Genomic DNA, 13,832 nt, shown 5'->3' with positions numbered 1-13,832 from the left:
AGGCACAGTTAGTTGAACTCCAGACAACTTGCCAAGAAAGACGTTGTGAATCAGGTCCTGAAATCATGAATAGTCAACAGGGAGTGAGAGAAGAAAATGGAGCACTAGGGAACACTTCCTTGATGAGCTGCTTTGCTGAGCAATGCACAGCGATACTCAGCATATTGCACTTTTAAGCTTGGTATTTTCTTATTTTTGTGCAGTGAATTATAATATTTGAATGTGGAAGTGATAAATGCATGTGTAGTTGTTGCTAATTTCAAACTTGAAAGTCAGTGCAGTCTTCTGGCAAAATTCTGGTGGGAAAGCTTTTGAATCATGTGCACACTACAAGGATAATCTCAAGCTTTTTCTTCCTCTAGTGTTGGTGTATGAGGTCCATGTATACACGGGTGCTAAACCTGGTGCTGAAACGGATTCTAATGTTTATATCAACCTCATTGGGACAAGAGGAGATGCTGGCAAAAGGAAGCTCCACAGATCTAAGAATAATAATGTAAAATTTCGACAAGGACAGGTGAAGTAATAGCAATGCTATCTCTGATCAATAAAAGTAATTTATAGCTAGCAGATTGTTTCTTCAAGTCTAAATATCTTTAGTTTTATTCAAGCAGTTTACCATTTTCTCATATATTTTCTTTATTCAAAATTACTTGCAGAATTACCTCATATGAATAACTGATCTTCTGGATCAGTAATTCGTTGAGAACATTGGATAGGAGAATTTGAGTACTCTTAGTTACTTACATTGCACATATACAGAAAATGGTAACAACTTTTTTTCTTCTCTCAGACAGATCACTGAATTTTAGAAGCAAGTTCTAAATCGTTATTCCCAAGTGTGTTTTCCAGTCTTGGTGAGGCAGATAGGACTAGAAAGAGTAATACAGAGATGACCAAATAATTCTTTGTAACTGATCATTGTGTCATGCTAAAGGAATTGAGTGCTGTCTCTATGGAGTAATCTTGAGATGTTATTTACCTTAGAAAGCTTTAAAGGATCCTTACTATTAATTTTGAAAAAAAAAGAGGAGAGAGAAAATAAACTATTCTATACTGTTATCATCAAAGCAATAGCTGTTATCATTTTCTTTGTATGGTTCCACAGATGGATATTTTCTGCATAAAGGCTGTCTCACTGGGAGACTTGGAGAAAGTTCTGATTAGCCGTGATGGAGCCGGTCCAGGTAGAATTTAACTTCCCAGAGACCAATCTGTTTTCAAGCCCTTTTTAAACACAATGCACTTTATTTATATTGCATCCTTTATACAAAAATGTGACAGAAGGTCATGCAGTGATAAAAAGTCTTCCTGCAGACTGGTCACTGTGGCGGGGTGGTGAAAAACAGTGGTAATAGAAAGCAAAAAGGACATGAGTTTAATGTCAAATACTGTCATCCTACTCTTTGTTTTCAAGTTTATTTATAAGAAAATCCTATTTAATTACATAGAAAACTCATGAAAGCATAGCTCACACAGGTAAAATAATCCTTCATTAGACAGACTGTGAAGACTGGCCAGAATAGAACTAAAGATCGTGAACACTTGCTTTACTACTAAACAAATTTTGAGTAGCTATAGCATAATGCCCATTGCTGCTTTGGGCAACGGTAGAAGATTTGGATGCTTTTTTTAATCTGTGCAAGTAATGTGGAGCTTTTTCAGTGAATGACATAGCATTCAGCTTGCACGTTTTTCAGAAAAAAACAAGCAAACAAAAAGAGACAATTTTGTGATGAGGTGTGTTTTTGGTACAGGCCCTTGAGTTATGCACCTCTGGAATGATGTAAATGAAGACAAAGCTAGTATTTAAAAGCACTAAAGATGCAAATACTGCAAATACATTTGCAGATTAAGGAAGGCTCTAGGAAGGAGCCAAGTGAAGAGAAGGATTTTTAAGGCAGTTCAGGGCTACACTGATCCAAGATTAGAGAAACACTTTTACCCTCCTCTGAAATGGCTTGGAGCAGTATCCATGTTGCTGACTGTACTGTCTAAGACTCTGAGCAAAATTATTCTATTACAGAAGTAGCCTTATTAGTGCAGCCTTGGTACGGGGTGTAAACTTGATTCTAGTATCTCTGTAGTTTGCTAGTTTGCTTCTTTCAGCAGTACAGATGATTGTATAACTGAGAGTTTCACATCTTAGTAGGCCAAGGCATAACACAGAAGGTAGTGTGGTGGAGCCTACCTTCATTCTGTTTCCCCAGGACACCATACTATGCTCTCTTCCTTTGTCTTTCCTTTAATAAGCAACATAGCCGTATCACTGGAACAGCATTAATCTGCAACCAGAGTCAGCTATCATCTTAAGCTTTTCTATGGCAATAGACATCTGTGGATTTGCAGGATCGTCTAAAGAGGACAATGGCTTGAATACTTTCTATAATAAAATTTATGCCTCTTTGATTAAGATGATTGTTCATTGTATTCAGAACAGACAGATCTCACAGACCTCTTTTAAAGTGTATCCAGACCTAGCCCCAGATAAGCTTGGCCTGAGGTAACCTGGGGGTTTGAGAGCTGGAAAAGGAAGGCGAGTCAGCACAGGGGCTATCTAGAGACCCAACCTTTTGGGAGTTGAGCAGGAAGAATGAAGGTTCCTTTAGTGGTGAGGCTTCCCTTTTTTCTAATGATATCGCTTGCATGATAGGGCAGAAGACCTTGAGTCTTGAAAGTATCGTAGAACATATGCTTTCTTTGGGGCTCCTAGACTTCGGCCATTGTGAATGAGGAAAGAAAAGGGATTTTGTCCTAGGTTTTGGTATTGGTCAGGTGTGGGTCACAAGATGATGTGTCTTATCTTCTGAAAGAACTTTCTCCTCCATAGAAACCTTCAATACATTCCTGTACATTTACACAAGCAACGCTTTTCTTTTCTTTTTTGACCTGTTTCAAAGTGACATGCCTGGTTGATGGTTAATGTGGTTAATTGGAAGGCTAGTAGGTTCTTTCTAATTAAAGAATATCTACAATATAAAAGGGTGATGGAAGAAGCTTGCAAAGTGTCCTAATGTGCCCTGGGCCTGAAGTCTTTAAGGAGAAATACCATTCTGTTCCATGCACTGCCTGGGCAAGTCCTCCTTATGGGACAGAGACTGCTGCCTTCTAGGGACTTCCAGACTCAGATGCTGAGCATGAGAATAAATAGGACAGTTGTATGCTTCTGACTGAAACATCCTTCATGCTATTTTGCTACAATGTGCTGTTAAATAATGTTGTGAGTAAGGCAAAATGTCATAAGCAACATGACAACTTGTGAGTGGTGCCGATACAGTGAGAACAGGATATTTGAATAGTGCTTTGCAGAAGAACTGTACCAGTCACTAGGATGATTATTGGAAGTGATCCAAGAGATCAGCACGGACGCAGAAGTGGTTACTGCTGTTAGGGAGAGAAAAAAATCAGTAGCCTGACAGAAGTGAGGCTGCATAGGTCTGTGCCTGCTGGTGGCACTAGTAGCAAGGCTGAGTATGTGCTGTCAGGTGGCACACACAGAGACACATTTACAAAGCACATATATGTATGCACATGGCTGGCCACACAGATCAACACAGGAACTCAGCACATACACAAACACAAACATCTGTGGCCTTATCCTATTTCCCTCTCCAGCTGATCAGAATGACAGTCCATCAATGGTAAATCTATCTATCTATCTATCTATCTATCTATCTATCTATCTATCTATCTATCTATCATCTATCTATCCAGTTTGACTTATAAGGACTCCAGTAGCTGGCCTTAGACACTCAGTCTATCCAGTTGCTGTCCCTGGATCCTTGGATCTTCCATTTTTCCAGTTACTGGCACCTATACAAAGCCCTTCCAAGGCTGCAGCCCCATTCCATTTGCAAATGACAGCAACAGTCTTAATGATTTGTTAATTAATACTCTTCTATGTGCAATAACAAGTTCACTCCAAACAACCAAAATTTCCACCTTTCACAGAGGTCTCATTCTCTAAGGAAAAAAAACCCACTTCTCTCAAAATTAAAACAGCAAGGCAGAGAAGAATTAACATTGTACGTCTTGTGAGAGACACAGAATAATAAAGCTTTCATTCTGTTAATATATCTTATCTATTTAGCTTAGCTCTGTCTTATTATGATGTGTTTCTGCTGGATTTTTTTTTTTAATTTTAATACAAAAATGCATTATTTTGCATGATAAACTTTTGTCATTACAATGCAGGCAATGGATGGTTCCTGGACAAGATTGTTATCAAATATAAGGAAGGAAAGGAAGATCAGGAGGTTGTATTTCCTTGTAATAGGTATGCCATTAATGGAGAAAAAGCATTTGTTACACTTCCAGCAACCTGAGGAAAAAAATTGGAGAACAGATATGTGCACACAGCCTAAATGTATGAGCACTGTCCCAGGGGTTTTCAAGATACAAGGAATGCAGGATTTTGCCATTGAAGACAAATAACAATGTTTCTGTAGGGAGCATAGCCTAGTGCAAAGAAGCCCCAAACCAAATGTTGCATAGGAGGAAAAGTGCATTGATTTTTTAAAAAATCTAAATTATACAGAGACCACACATAAATAAGCTCTCAGTTCTCAATGTTTTAAGAAGTGTTATGTGTAAATATATGATATGATATAGTTGCCATCACGGAAACATGTCAGGATGACTCACAAGTGGAGTGTGCAATGGATGGTTATAAACTCCTCAGGATGTATAGGCAAGAAAGGAGAGGCAGTGGGGTAGCTCTGTATGTTAAGGAAGGAGGGTTTAGATTGTTTGGAGCTTAATGGTGGTGACAATAGGGTTGAGTGTTTATGGGTAAGAATCAGGCTGAAGGCCAACAAGACAGATACCATGGTAGGATTGTGTTATAGCTCATCCAACCAGGATGAAGCGGCAGCTGAGAGAAGTCTCACAATCGCTAGCCATTGTTCTCATGGGGGACTTCAACTTACCAGATGTCCAATGGAAGTACAATACAGCAGAGAGGAAACAGTCCAGGAGGTTTCTGGAGCATGTGGATATTAGCTACCTGACCCAGCTGCTGAGTGAGCCAACTAGGGAAGGCACCCACTGCTGTTTGTGAACAGTGAAGGACTTGTGCCTGATGTGGTGGCTGGAGGCTGCCTTGGGCACAGCGATCATGGAATGATAGAGATTTTGATTCTCAGAGAAGTAAGGAGGGCATCAGGAGAACTGGTACCTTGGAATTCTGGAGGGCAGACTTTGGTCTGTTGAGGAACCTGTCTGACAGAGTCCCTCAGGAGGCAGTCCTGAAAGGCAAAGGAGTCCAGGAAGGCTTGACATTCTTCAAGGAGGAAATCATAAAGATGCACAAGCAGGCCATCCCCATGTGCTGAGAGACGAGGCAGCTCCTCATGGCTTGGATGGGTGTGCACTTGACTGGGTAAAAAACTGGCAGGCTGTCTGAGCCCAAAGAGTGGTGGTCAGTGGAGTTACATGCAGTTGGTGGCTGGTCACAAGTGATGTTCCCCAGGGTTCAGTGCTGGGGCCAGTTCTGTTTAATATTTTTATTAATTATCTGGACAAATGGGATTGGGTGCACTCTCAGTATGTTTGCAGATGACACCAAGTTGGGTGGAGTGTTGATATGCTTTAGTTGTTATCATATTGGGATAATTAATATAGTAGAATTTGCAGAATTCTGATTTAGATCAAGATAATTATATTCTGTAGTATGTGGTCCCCAGAATTTATGAGTTTGGGTTACATGGCTGAAATCTTTTTCATCTTATTTTGAGAACAGTGCCTTGAAGTCTTGAAAATCTTTAGGTATTCATTAAAGACAGCTCTCCTCCTCTAGGAATCCTATCTCTTTACTAAAAAACAAGATTTCAGTTTGCAAGGTTCCTGGAAATGAGTAGCTAAGAAGTATTTACTCCCCTCAGAATTATTATTCTAATGACCAGGCTTTTGGTTTAGTTTTCCTTTTTGGTGGTTAGGCTTTTTAACTGGTTTGGTGTGCATTAAAGATGGTTATTGGAAGAGTAGATGAATGAGAGGATTTTTTTTTTAATTTCAAGGATATTTTTTAAAGTCAAGGAGACTTCTCTAAAGGGTGGGATACTTAATACACTGGGCTGTCTGCAAAACTGCCTTGTCAAAAGGAAATTATCAAGCTCTTAGAAAAAGATTAGGGACATTATGTATAGAACTAGAGGACTTCTGTCATTTTTTGCCTGCAGTGTAAGTGCTCTGCCAATGTGTCAAAGTTTGATTTCTATTTTTAGAAAGTGCTAGTGATCTTTTGTTTCTTAAGAGGAAATAACGAGATAGGTCACAGAAGTTAATCAAGCTATTTATTGCAACAATAGTTGAAATACAGTGGACTTTAGACTTCATGCATAAGAGATTTATTCATAGAGGTTGTTTGCATATGAGAAGTGAAATGTATTATGGATCCTTCAGTTTAAGCACATGTAACCTCAACATGGAGACAATAGAATAGTAGATGTTAGTGAGCACATATTTATGTATTTTTGAATAAGTGAGATTGTTAAAGACTGTAAAGTGTTATATGAACAAGGGGATCTACTGAATGAGTATAGTTATATGTTTATAGTGAAATGATATTTCAAGAAAGCACCTTAAATTCATCCAAATAACAAAAAAGAGAAGTAAAAAGAGAAGTTCAGTTAATTGCTGCAGATCTACAGAAGCTGTAGAAACTTCCAGACCTGCACAGGTTATATATAATTTTAAGTACAATGGATATAGCTAAGCACTGCAGGTTAGATCACCCCTCCAAATACACAGGTGAGTCCCTGATCCTGTAAATACTTAGTATTTCTTATAATGTAATTTGTATAGTACTGTAGTACTTCGCATAGCTACCATGATAATTCCTATTTGCCTGGATCAGAGTGAGCCAAATTCTCCTAATATGAATGAGGTTAACTTTGATGAACTTACTTATAAAAGATAATTCAATCTAGAAAGTAGTTTCAATGCATAATTTGACTAAAGGTATAAAAAATTACTATTGGAGAGAGAAGGTAATTGTCGGATTACTTGTAATATACTGATAATTTTTATTAATGTTAATATTTTTGTTTTTGATATGAAAGATGGTTAGATGAATATCAAGATGATGGGAAGACTGAGAGGGAGCTAACTGCCAATAGTAAGTATTTTGTTGAAGAATATTGTTGTATATACTTAATATTGGTGTTGTATATACTTAATGCCTATTTATTACTGAAGAGCCTTTTTGGATAAGACTTTAACTTAAGAAGAAAAGTGATAATAAAGTTTGCTTACATTTATTTTTTTTTTCTGCTCATATTTTAGAGGATGACAGTTCAATAAAGACATTCCTTAAAGGTAAACATTGTTTTCTACACCGTTATTTTTGCTGTTTGAATTCAATCTGCAAATCAGTATTGTGACAAATACGTAACCACATGACCTCAATGTATACATATACTATCAACTTTGAGAGAAAATGAAGATAAATTGTGGCAATAGTCTATAGGAAGGACTAGGCCTTTATAAGTAATTGAGAAAAACATGCTGCTCATATACTATTTCTGTTTTTCTTCATATTTCTACTATTCTATCTTGAAATCAGCCAGGAATTCCACTGAGAAGAGATTCAAGTGTTGTTTTGTTTATGCCAATATCACTGTCATTTAATACATGGGGACAGGTCCCCTAGCAAATATCAGCAAGTTGAAAAATGTGTTGTGAAGTGTCAGTGGAAACATTTTCAGGTCAAAATCCATCAGGGTATTCTTGAAGTAGCCAGAAATAATGCAGGTTTAAAGTCCATATCCGTTAGTGAAGCTAAATATAGTATATGCATTCAGTTGAATTAATACAAAGATTTTAATAAAAATAACCCATTTTTTATACCTACAAACACAGCCTCATCACTGTAATATGCTTGCATCTCCAAAGTGTTTAAAATTTGAGATACCATCTCTGGGTTTCTCCCTAACCAGAAAGGAGAAACAGACCAACAGAAGTATTTTTGCAAAAATTTAACTGTAAATGTATATTCTGTGCAAGTGTGTCTGGGAACTGGATGGGAGAAACTAACTTAAAATGCCCCCAAACATTTACATTTGTCTCTGAAAACAGTGACTTGCCTTCTGTAGCATGAGTCCACATCTCTCAGTCTAATTCCAGTGTCAGTGAAAATTAAATCATTTATATTCAATCAAACAGTTTAGCCAACAGCATTATTGTTCCGTGGCAACAGAACTTTGACAAGAGGAGACTGATTAACTCAGGTAAGACAAGGCTTTCCCAGAGAGAAATTTGATTCTCATGAGTGATTTGCAATAGGATTCTGCATTCTGCTAAGTGCAGAGTTCAGAGATGCAACCATAATATCTATTTCACATTATGTTAAGAAAACAGATGATATTTTACCAGTAATCTAAGTTTTTTTCCAGAGCAAATTCATTCTCCATTATGCTATAATAAGCAGGCACAGATGCACAAGCTGCTGAGAGCCTGTATATGTCAAGAGCAGTTAGACACAATATTTTGATTATGAGGAGAAAGGAGTGGCTTATTCTGAATCAGTTTGTGAAATATCACACTGTCAAAACATCCAGGAGAACCCAAAGAGTATGTGTGGATGTCTTAGGTTGAGATCAGAGATTCTGAATGATGAAGGTATAAAGGAGAACATTTTAATAAGCGTTCGGCCAATTAGCCATGCATCAGCTTAGCTTGAATTGCTCTTTAGCCATCTTTTCTTCCTCCAGGGGCTCATTCCAGTGGGGAACTGAGATAGGTGAGAAATTGTGCTTTTATGCCTTACGTAGAAAAGATGATCAGTAGTACTGATCTCAGGATTGTTCACAGTTTAAGTTGTATTTTCGTACTGGTTATATCATAGACCTTGCATGTGAAAAGACTGAGCTTCATAGGAGGGTAATAATCACAACAGGTTTGGAAAGCTGTCTTGTACTCAGTTCTTTGTCAATCCATCATGGCACAGTTCTAGGGTTAGAGCTGATAAGAGAAAATTTCAAAGATGCGGAGTCTTGGAAAGAAAAATAATTGCCTTAAATTCTCCCAGCAGCTGTAGCAGTGAAGATTTCACATGGTAGAGCAGATAGTAGTGATAAGCAGTCCCATTCACAGTGGAAGTGAAAACTTTCCGTACAATGTACATTTACTGAATAAGAGGCAAGCAGCAGTGTTGGTTTAGGGAGCCGATGTTTAATGTATTCATGTGGTCATGTTCTATGTGAGCTTCACTCTGCAGCTGGGCTTCAGAGAAAGCCATAAAAAGTTGATTGGCATAATTCAGAGTTTATTTATTTTTCGGATAAGATCAATGTGCTTAGGTCAAGGCTAAAGCAAAAGTTATAAAACAGAACACTTTATAAGACATTCTGAAGGTCAGAAATCTCATTCTCTTTGGTTAAGGCTAGCAACTTGTTCAATCACATAGCCAAGGAAGAGAGTTTGAAAGTCGTCATTGCAACATAGGTTACTTGAGGGCTCATGGTCCTTTTTCAGCCAGGCTGGTATTATGCTACCTTCAATGAAGAGTAAATCCCAGATCTCTGTGAACACTGCTGCTGGCTATGGATTCTGACAAAATGCAGTATGCCCATAACAGATTTTCTCAGCAACCTTTGTACATCTGCAGTTTACATCTGCTCTGGCAAATAAGGCATAGACATGGATTTATTTGTATTCTTGTGATTCCACCTTTTGATGGAAGCTAAAAAGACAAAGTGTATTGTCCTGGTAGAGAAAGCAGACATCTTCTCTCAGCTCTCAAATAATGAAGTTTTGAGGGAGGACAGGACTTTGCATCACTCTCTAAAAGTTTCATACATTGTAGGGAAATTTTCCTACTTCATTCTCTATTTTCTCTATTTCATTTCCTTTTCTGCTTCAAAATAGGTTAAGACATTTCTCTCAAAGCAAGGAGGCAAGACACAGTTTATTCCAATGTTGTCCACACTGCAGTCATTTGAAAGGAGATAGGTTCCTGTAGTGTGATTCCTGTAGGGTGCTCTGTGGTATTGTGGGCTTTTGTGAGTGGTGAATAAAATATGGTTCAACATCCATGAACAGAATTCAGTTAATAGATATTGATAGGTTGGCTCTTGTGTTGTGCAAGGTTGCTAGTATTAAGATACATAGAAAATTAATAAGAGAAAATATTCAGTATATTCTCACATGACTTAATTTGGTTTTAAATTATTCTCTACCTTACAAGTATCTGTTAATTCAGTAAGAATAATCGGAGAATTCCCAACCTGTAAATGGCTTGGTCCTGCTTCTAAAATGCAATAACAATATATATTGGATGCTTAATTTCCTAACAAAATAAAATATCAGACTGGCTGCTGTGCCTCAAGGCAACAGAAATTCCTACAATCCCCAGGAAGTAAGCAGCCTGCTCCTACATCTAACAAAGTGTGAATGTCGTTTTCAGTCTTAAAACAAAAACACACCAGAGTAAAAAAAACTGGAGTAATGTGTTATAAAAATGATGGTGACAATCCTCTAAAAAGACATAAATTGTTCATATTAAAAAAAAAATCCAAACAAATGAAAATAAAAACAAACCAACCAAAGCCAAAACAAACAAAAACCAACCAAGCAAAAGAAAATCCCCCAAAAACATAAAAAAACCAAAACAAAACAAAAAGCAAACAAAAACCAAAGAAACAAAAAAAACAAAACAAAAAAAAACAGGAAAAAAAGGCTTCATTTTCAGTTTCCTGAATTATTTTATGAAATGTTGACTTTATGTTTTACCTTGCCCAGTTTGTTATGTGCAGAAGTCACTTCAGGCTTTATTTTCACAGTTCTACTGAAAGCATCTTTCAGGTTCCAAACCAGTGGTTAAAAGACTTTCTGGAAGGAAATTGATATGACTGATCCCATTCAATTTATGAAAGTCAGCAAATGACCCTTGGTTAAATTATTTTAGAAAAGAGAGAATTCCAAGACATTTTATTTTGCAGAGTGTTCTGTTTTCCCCTACCATTCATTATAGCAGTTGTCAGATAATGAAAATGGTTATACCTTTACAAATAAGCTAAAAGTACAATAACACACTAACAAACTAGTCACACTGAAAGGAAATTAAGCAAGCAGATCAGTATTACCAGGGAAAAAGCATCTTTTTTAATGTGGCCATGAATATGAAACACAAGGTGTTTAAGCCCTGCTATCTGATTTCCAGAGCTTCAGAATATCCTGAAAAGAGATATAGATGAAAGAGATATAGAAATCACTGAATACAATAACTATTTGGCATCAGTCTCTTTCTTACCATCTTACCAAGTAGCTGTCTCAGGGAGTATAATATTAGACAAAATATTTTTTTCTTATTCTGGCATGAGCAGGTTAAATGGATTTGCTGAACTGAGAGAAAATGTAGTCAGTCTGGGTTAGCTCAGTTAGCAAATTGTAGAAGCATTAAAAGTAAATGTAGGAGAACAGAGTCACAGATGCTAAGAGGCTTTAAATCTGTTAACCACTGATTTATTTCCTGGAAAACTCCCAACTGGTGTCTTAGCCTGTCTTCTGAAATAACAATTAAAAACATAATAATGGATATTAATTAAAATAAATCACCTTGCCTGAAATACCTTCTCTAAACCTGCTGCCTCTTTGAGCAGGAAACAGGCAGTTATGCATCCATGCTTTCTCTTAACTTGGGGCTTGCTCTCTCCTGAAGCAAAAAAATATTACAAAGAGAGGGGAAAAAAAGCTCACCTGGAAACACAGTAATTATCTTAATTTCCTCTCTGCTGTGTTCCTGGGACAGCCTTCAAAACGGGGCATGGTTGGAGAGGATAAGAGGTTCAGGGCTACGTTGGGAGCCTTTGTAAAAATTTGAAGCTGCTCATAAACAGTCGGAGTGCTCAGGAACAGCAGAAGCTCAAACGATGCTTGACTTCACCAAGTGTGACACCCTGAAGGGTACCACATGCCAACCTGGCACAAGGAGATAAAATTCGAAGCTGGCACATATATCAAACAACAAAAGTTCCTCATTAGGCAAAATGAGGATCTTCCACTACATCTGACTCATTCCTGGAAATGACCTCAAAAAAAGAGTTCATATGGAAGGATCTTTTCAGCTAGTGTGTTACTCTGAGAACTGCCTGTGAGATGTATATTTGTCTGCTGTTTTGTACCTGAGCCCAGAAGAGTCAGGGAACAGTCAGCTGTAATTTGGAAGCAGCTTTTGTAACAAGAGGGAAAACAGAATGAGGTAAAGAAAACAATGTGAAAATCAAGGGAAAATTATAAATCAAGAAAACCAGAACAGGTTTTCAGCCAGTCTCCATCTCCAGGCAGGTGGGCAAAAAGAAAAGGTATGAAAAAAACACATGGTACTGTGAAAAAAAGAATCACATCAGATTTATTTCTGGAATAAACTATTCTAAAATTCATTTTGTCAGCACATTGCATTGCAGGCTTGCACACAAACACAAAAATAGTTCTTTTCTATTAATCCCATTAATACCATATTGTCACGGTACTGGTCCCAGTCTAAACAATGCTTTTGATTTCCTTCCACTGTTAAGTTCCCTTTGTCATGCAAGATCAAGTGTCTTTTCTTCAAATAATTCATTTGAATTCAGGGGAAGATTTACATTGAAGCAGTTAAGTAACTCTAGTCTATACTGTCCATTTAAGACACAGTATTTTTTCCATACCTGGAATGGTTTTCCACAGCTTCTTGGTTGCATTCTGACTCAAAATACTGTTCTGAGTCAAGGTCACCTGCCAAAAAAGAATCTCTGAAACACCCAAGCTGTGAGTTGAGTTCAGTGCAAACACCTCTTTGGAATTCCCTAAAGCTTTGAATGATCTGATCTAACAAATGAGCAGACAGAGTATGACAAGTAAGGTTAGAAAAATCTGAGTTTAAGTCTCATTTTTAACAAGTTGTTAAACTTAGCCATCAGTTTAGCCACCAGTTGTTACAAATAGACCACATACAAATCTTTCAAAATGGTAGTTTTCCTTTTCATGTTACATAAGAGCACTTTAAGAAATGAAAACTAGTAAATTAATTAAATTTAATTAATTAATTAATTAAGTTGTAATTAGAGCAATTATTTTGTTATAAAGAATACAAAAAACTAAGCAAAGAGCCCTTGTCCTGATTCCTTGTTGTTAATTTCTGTTTTCATACCTACTTCAACATTTGTCTTCTGTTCATCAAGTCTGGTTTAAGTTATCTTCAAGAGAAGGAATTACTGTCTTTTTTTATCATTATTTATTAAATAGGATGTGAGTTCATAGAAATATTTAAATTCTTTGTTGAAATAATAACAAATACATCCATTGCTCTCTGCCATTGATATTACAAATGTTTAATTGTTACATTGATCCTAAAGATGTTTTCATTTTGTTTAGCAGAACTGTGGAGAGTGCAGGTTAAAACAGACGGAGATTCCCCAAAGCCACAGGAGTGTAAAAGGACCCTTGTGATTTATGGCTCAAAGGGAAAAAGTGGTGAGCTTTTGCTTTCTCCACAGACCCCAGGACATGTGTGCTTTCTACCCAGAGCAACAGATGAATTCATTGTAAGTCATAAGTATACAGTATTACACAGAGCTTATAATGGCATTCCTCCCTAGCCTATACATTTTATATCATTTTGTATTTTTAGAAATATATATATATATGTAAATGGAATGCTAGTTTGATGGGTACTAATGATGTATTCATTTACAAAGATGGAATGGTATAACTTCAGATTTTGGGTCATCTTCTGCTGGTAGTCCAGTTCTACTACAGCCAGCTGCAGTGTTCTATTTGAAATTTTCAAAGTGCATTTAAGGGTGCATATCATGGAGAAAAATGCTCCCATTTATTATCTTCACCTTGCATAT

General features: G+C 37.1%; 1 protein-coding gene across 1 annotated transcript in view; it reads left to right on the top strand.

Moving 5' to 3' along the window:
• RP1 (RP1 axonemal microtubule associated) overlaps nt 1-13,832 on the top strand; it is a 217,828-nt gene that overhangs the window by 114,551 nt on the left and 89,445 nt on the right. Inside the window, exons 27-32 of the mRNA XM_062633144.1 lie at nt 363-517; nt 1,109-1,187; nt 4,195-4,276; nt 7,062-7,117; nt 7,285-7,317; nt 13,354-13,523. Of these exons, the coding sequence (XP_062489128.1) occupies nt 363-517; nt 1,109-1,187; nt 4,195-4,276; nt 7,062-7,117; nt 7,285-7,317; nt 13,354-13,523 (575 nt within the window). The remainder of the gene's footprint in view (nt 1-362; nt 518-1,108; nt 1,188-4,194; nt 4,277-7,061; nt 7,118-7,284; nt 7,318-13,353; nt 13,524-13,832) is intronic.

This window comes from Pezoporus occidentalis, unplaced genomic scaffold (genome assembly GCF_034315485.1).
Source record: "Pezoporus occidentalis ecotype Australia unplaced genomic scaffold, CSIRO_AGI_Poc_V1 ctg4, whole genome shotgun sequence".
In the NCBI taxonomy this organism is placed as follows: domain Eukaryota; kingdom Metazoa; phylum Chordata; class Aves; order Psittaciformes; family Psittacidae; genus Pezoporus; species Pezoporus occidentalis.
This window is presented reverse-complemented; position numbering and strand designations above follow the sequence as displayed.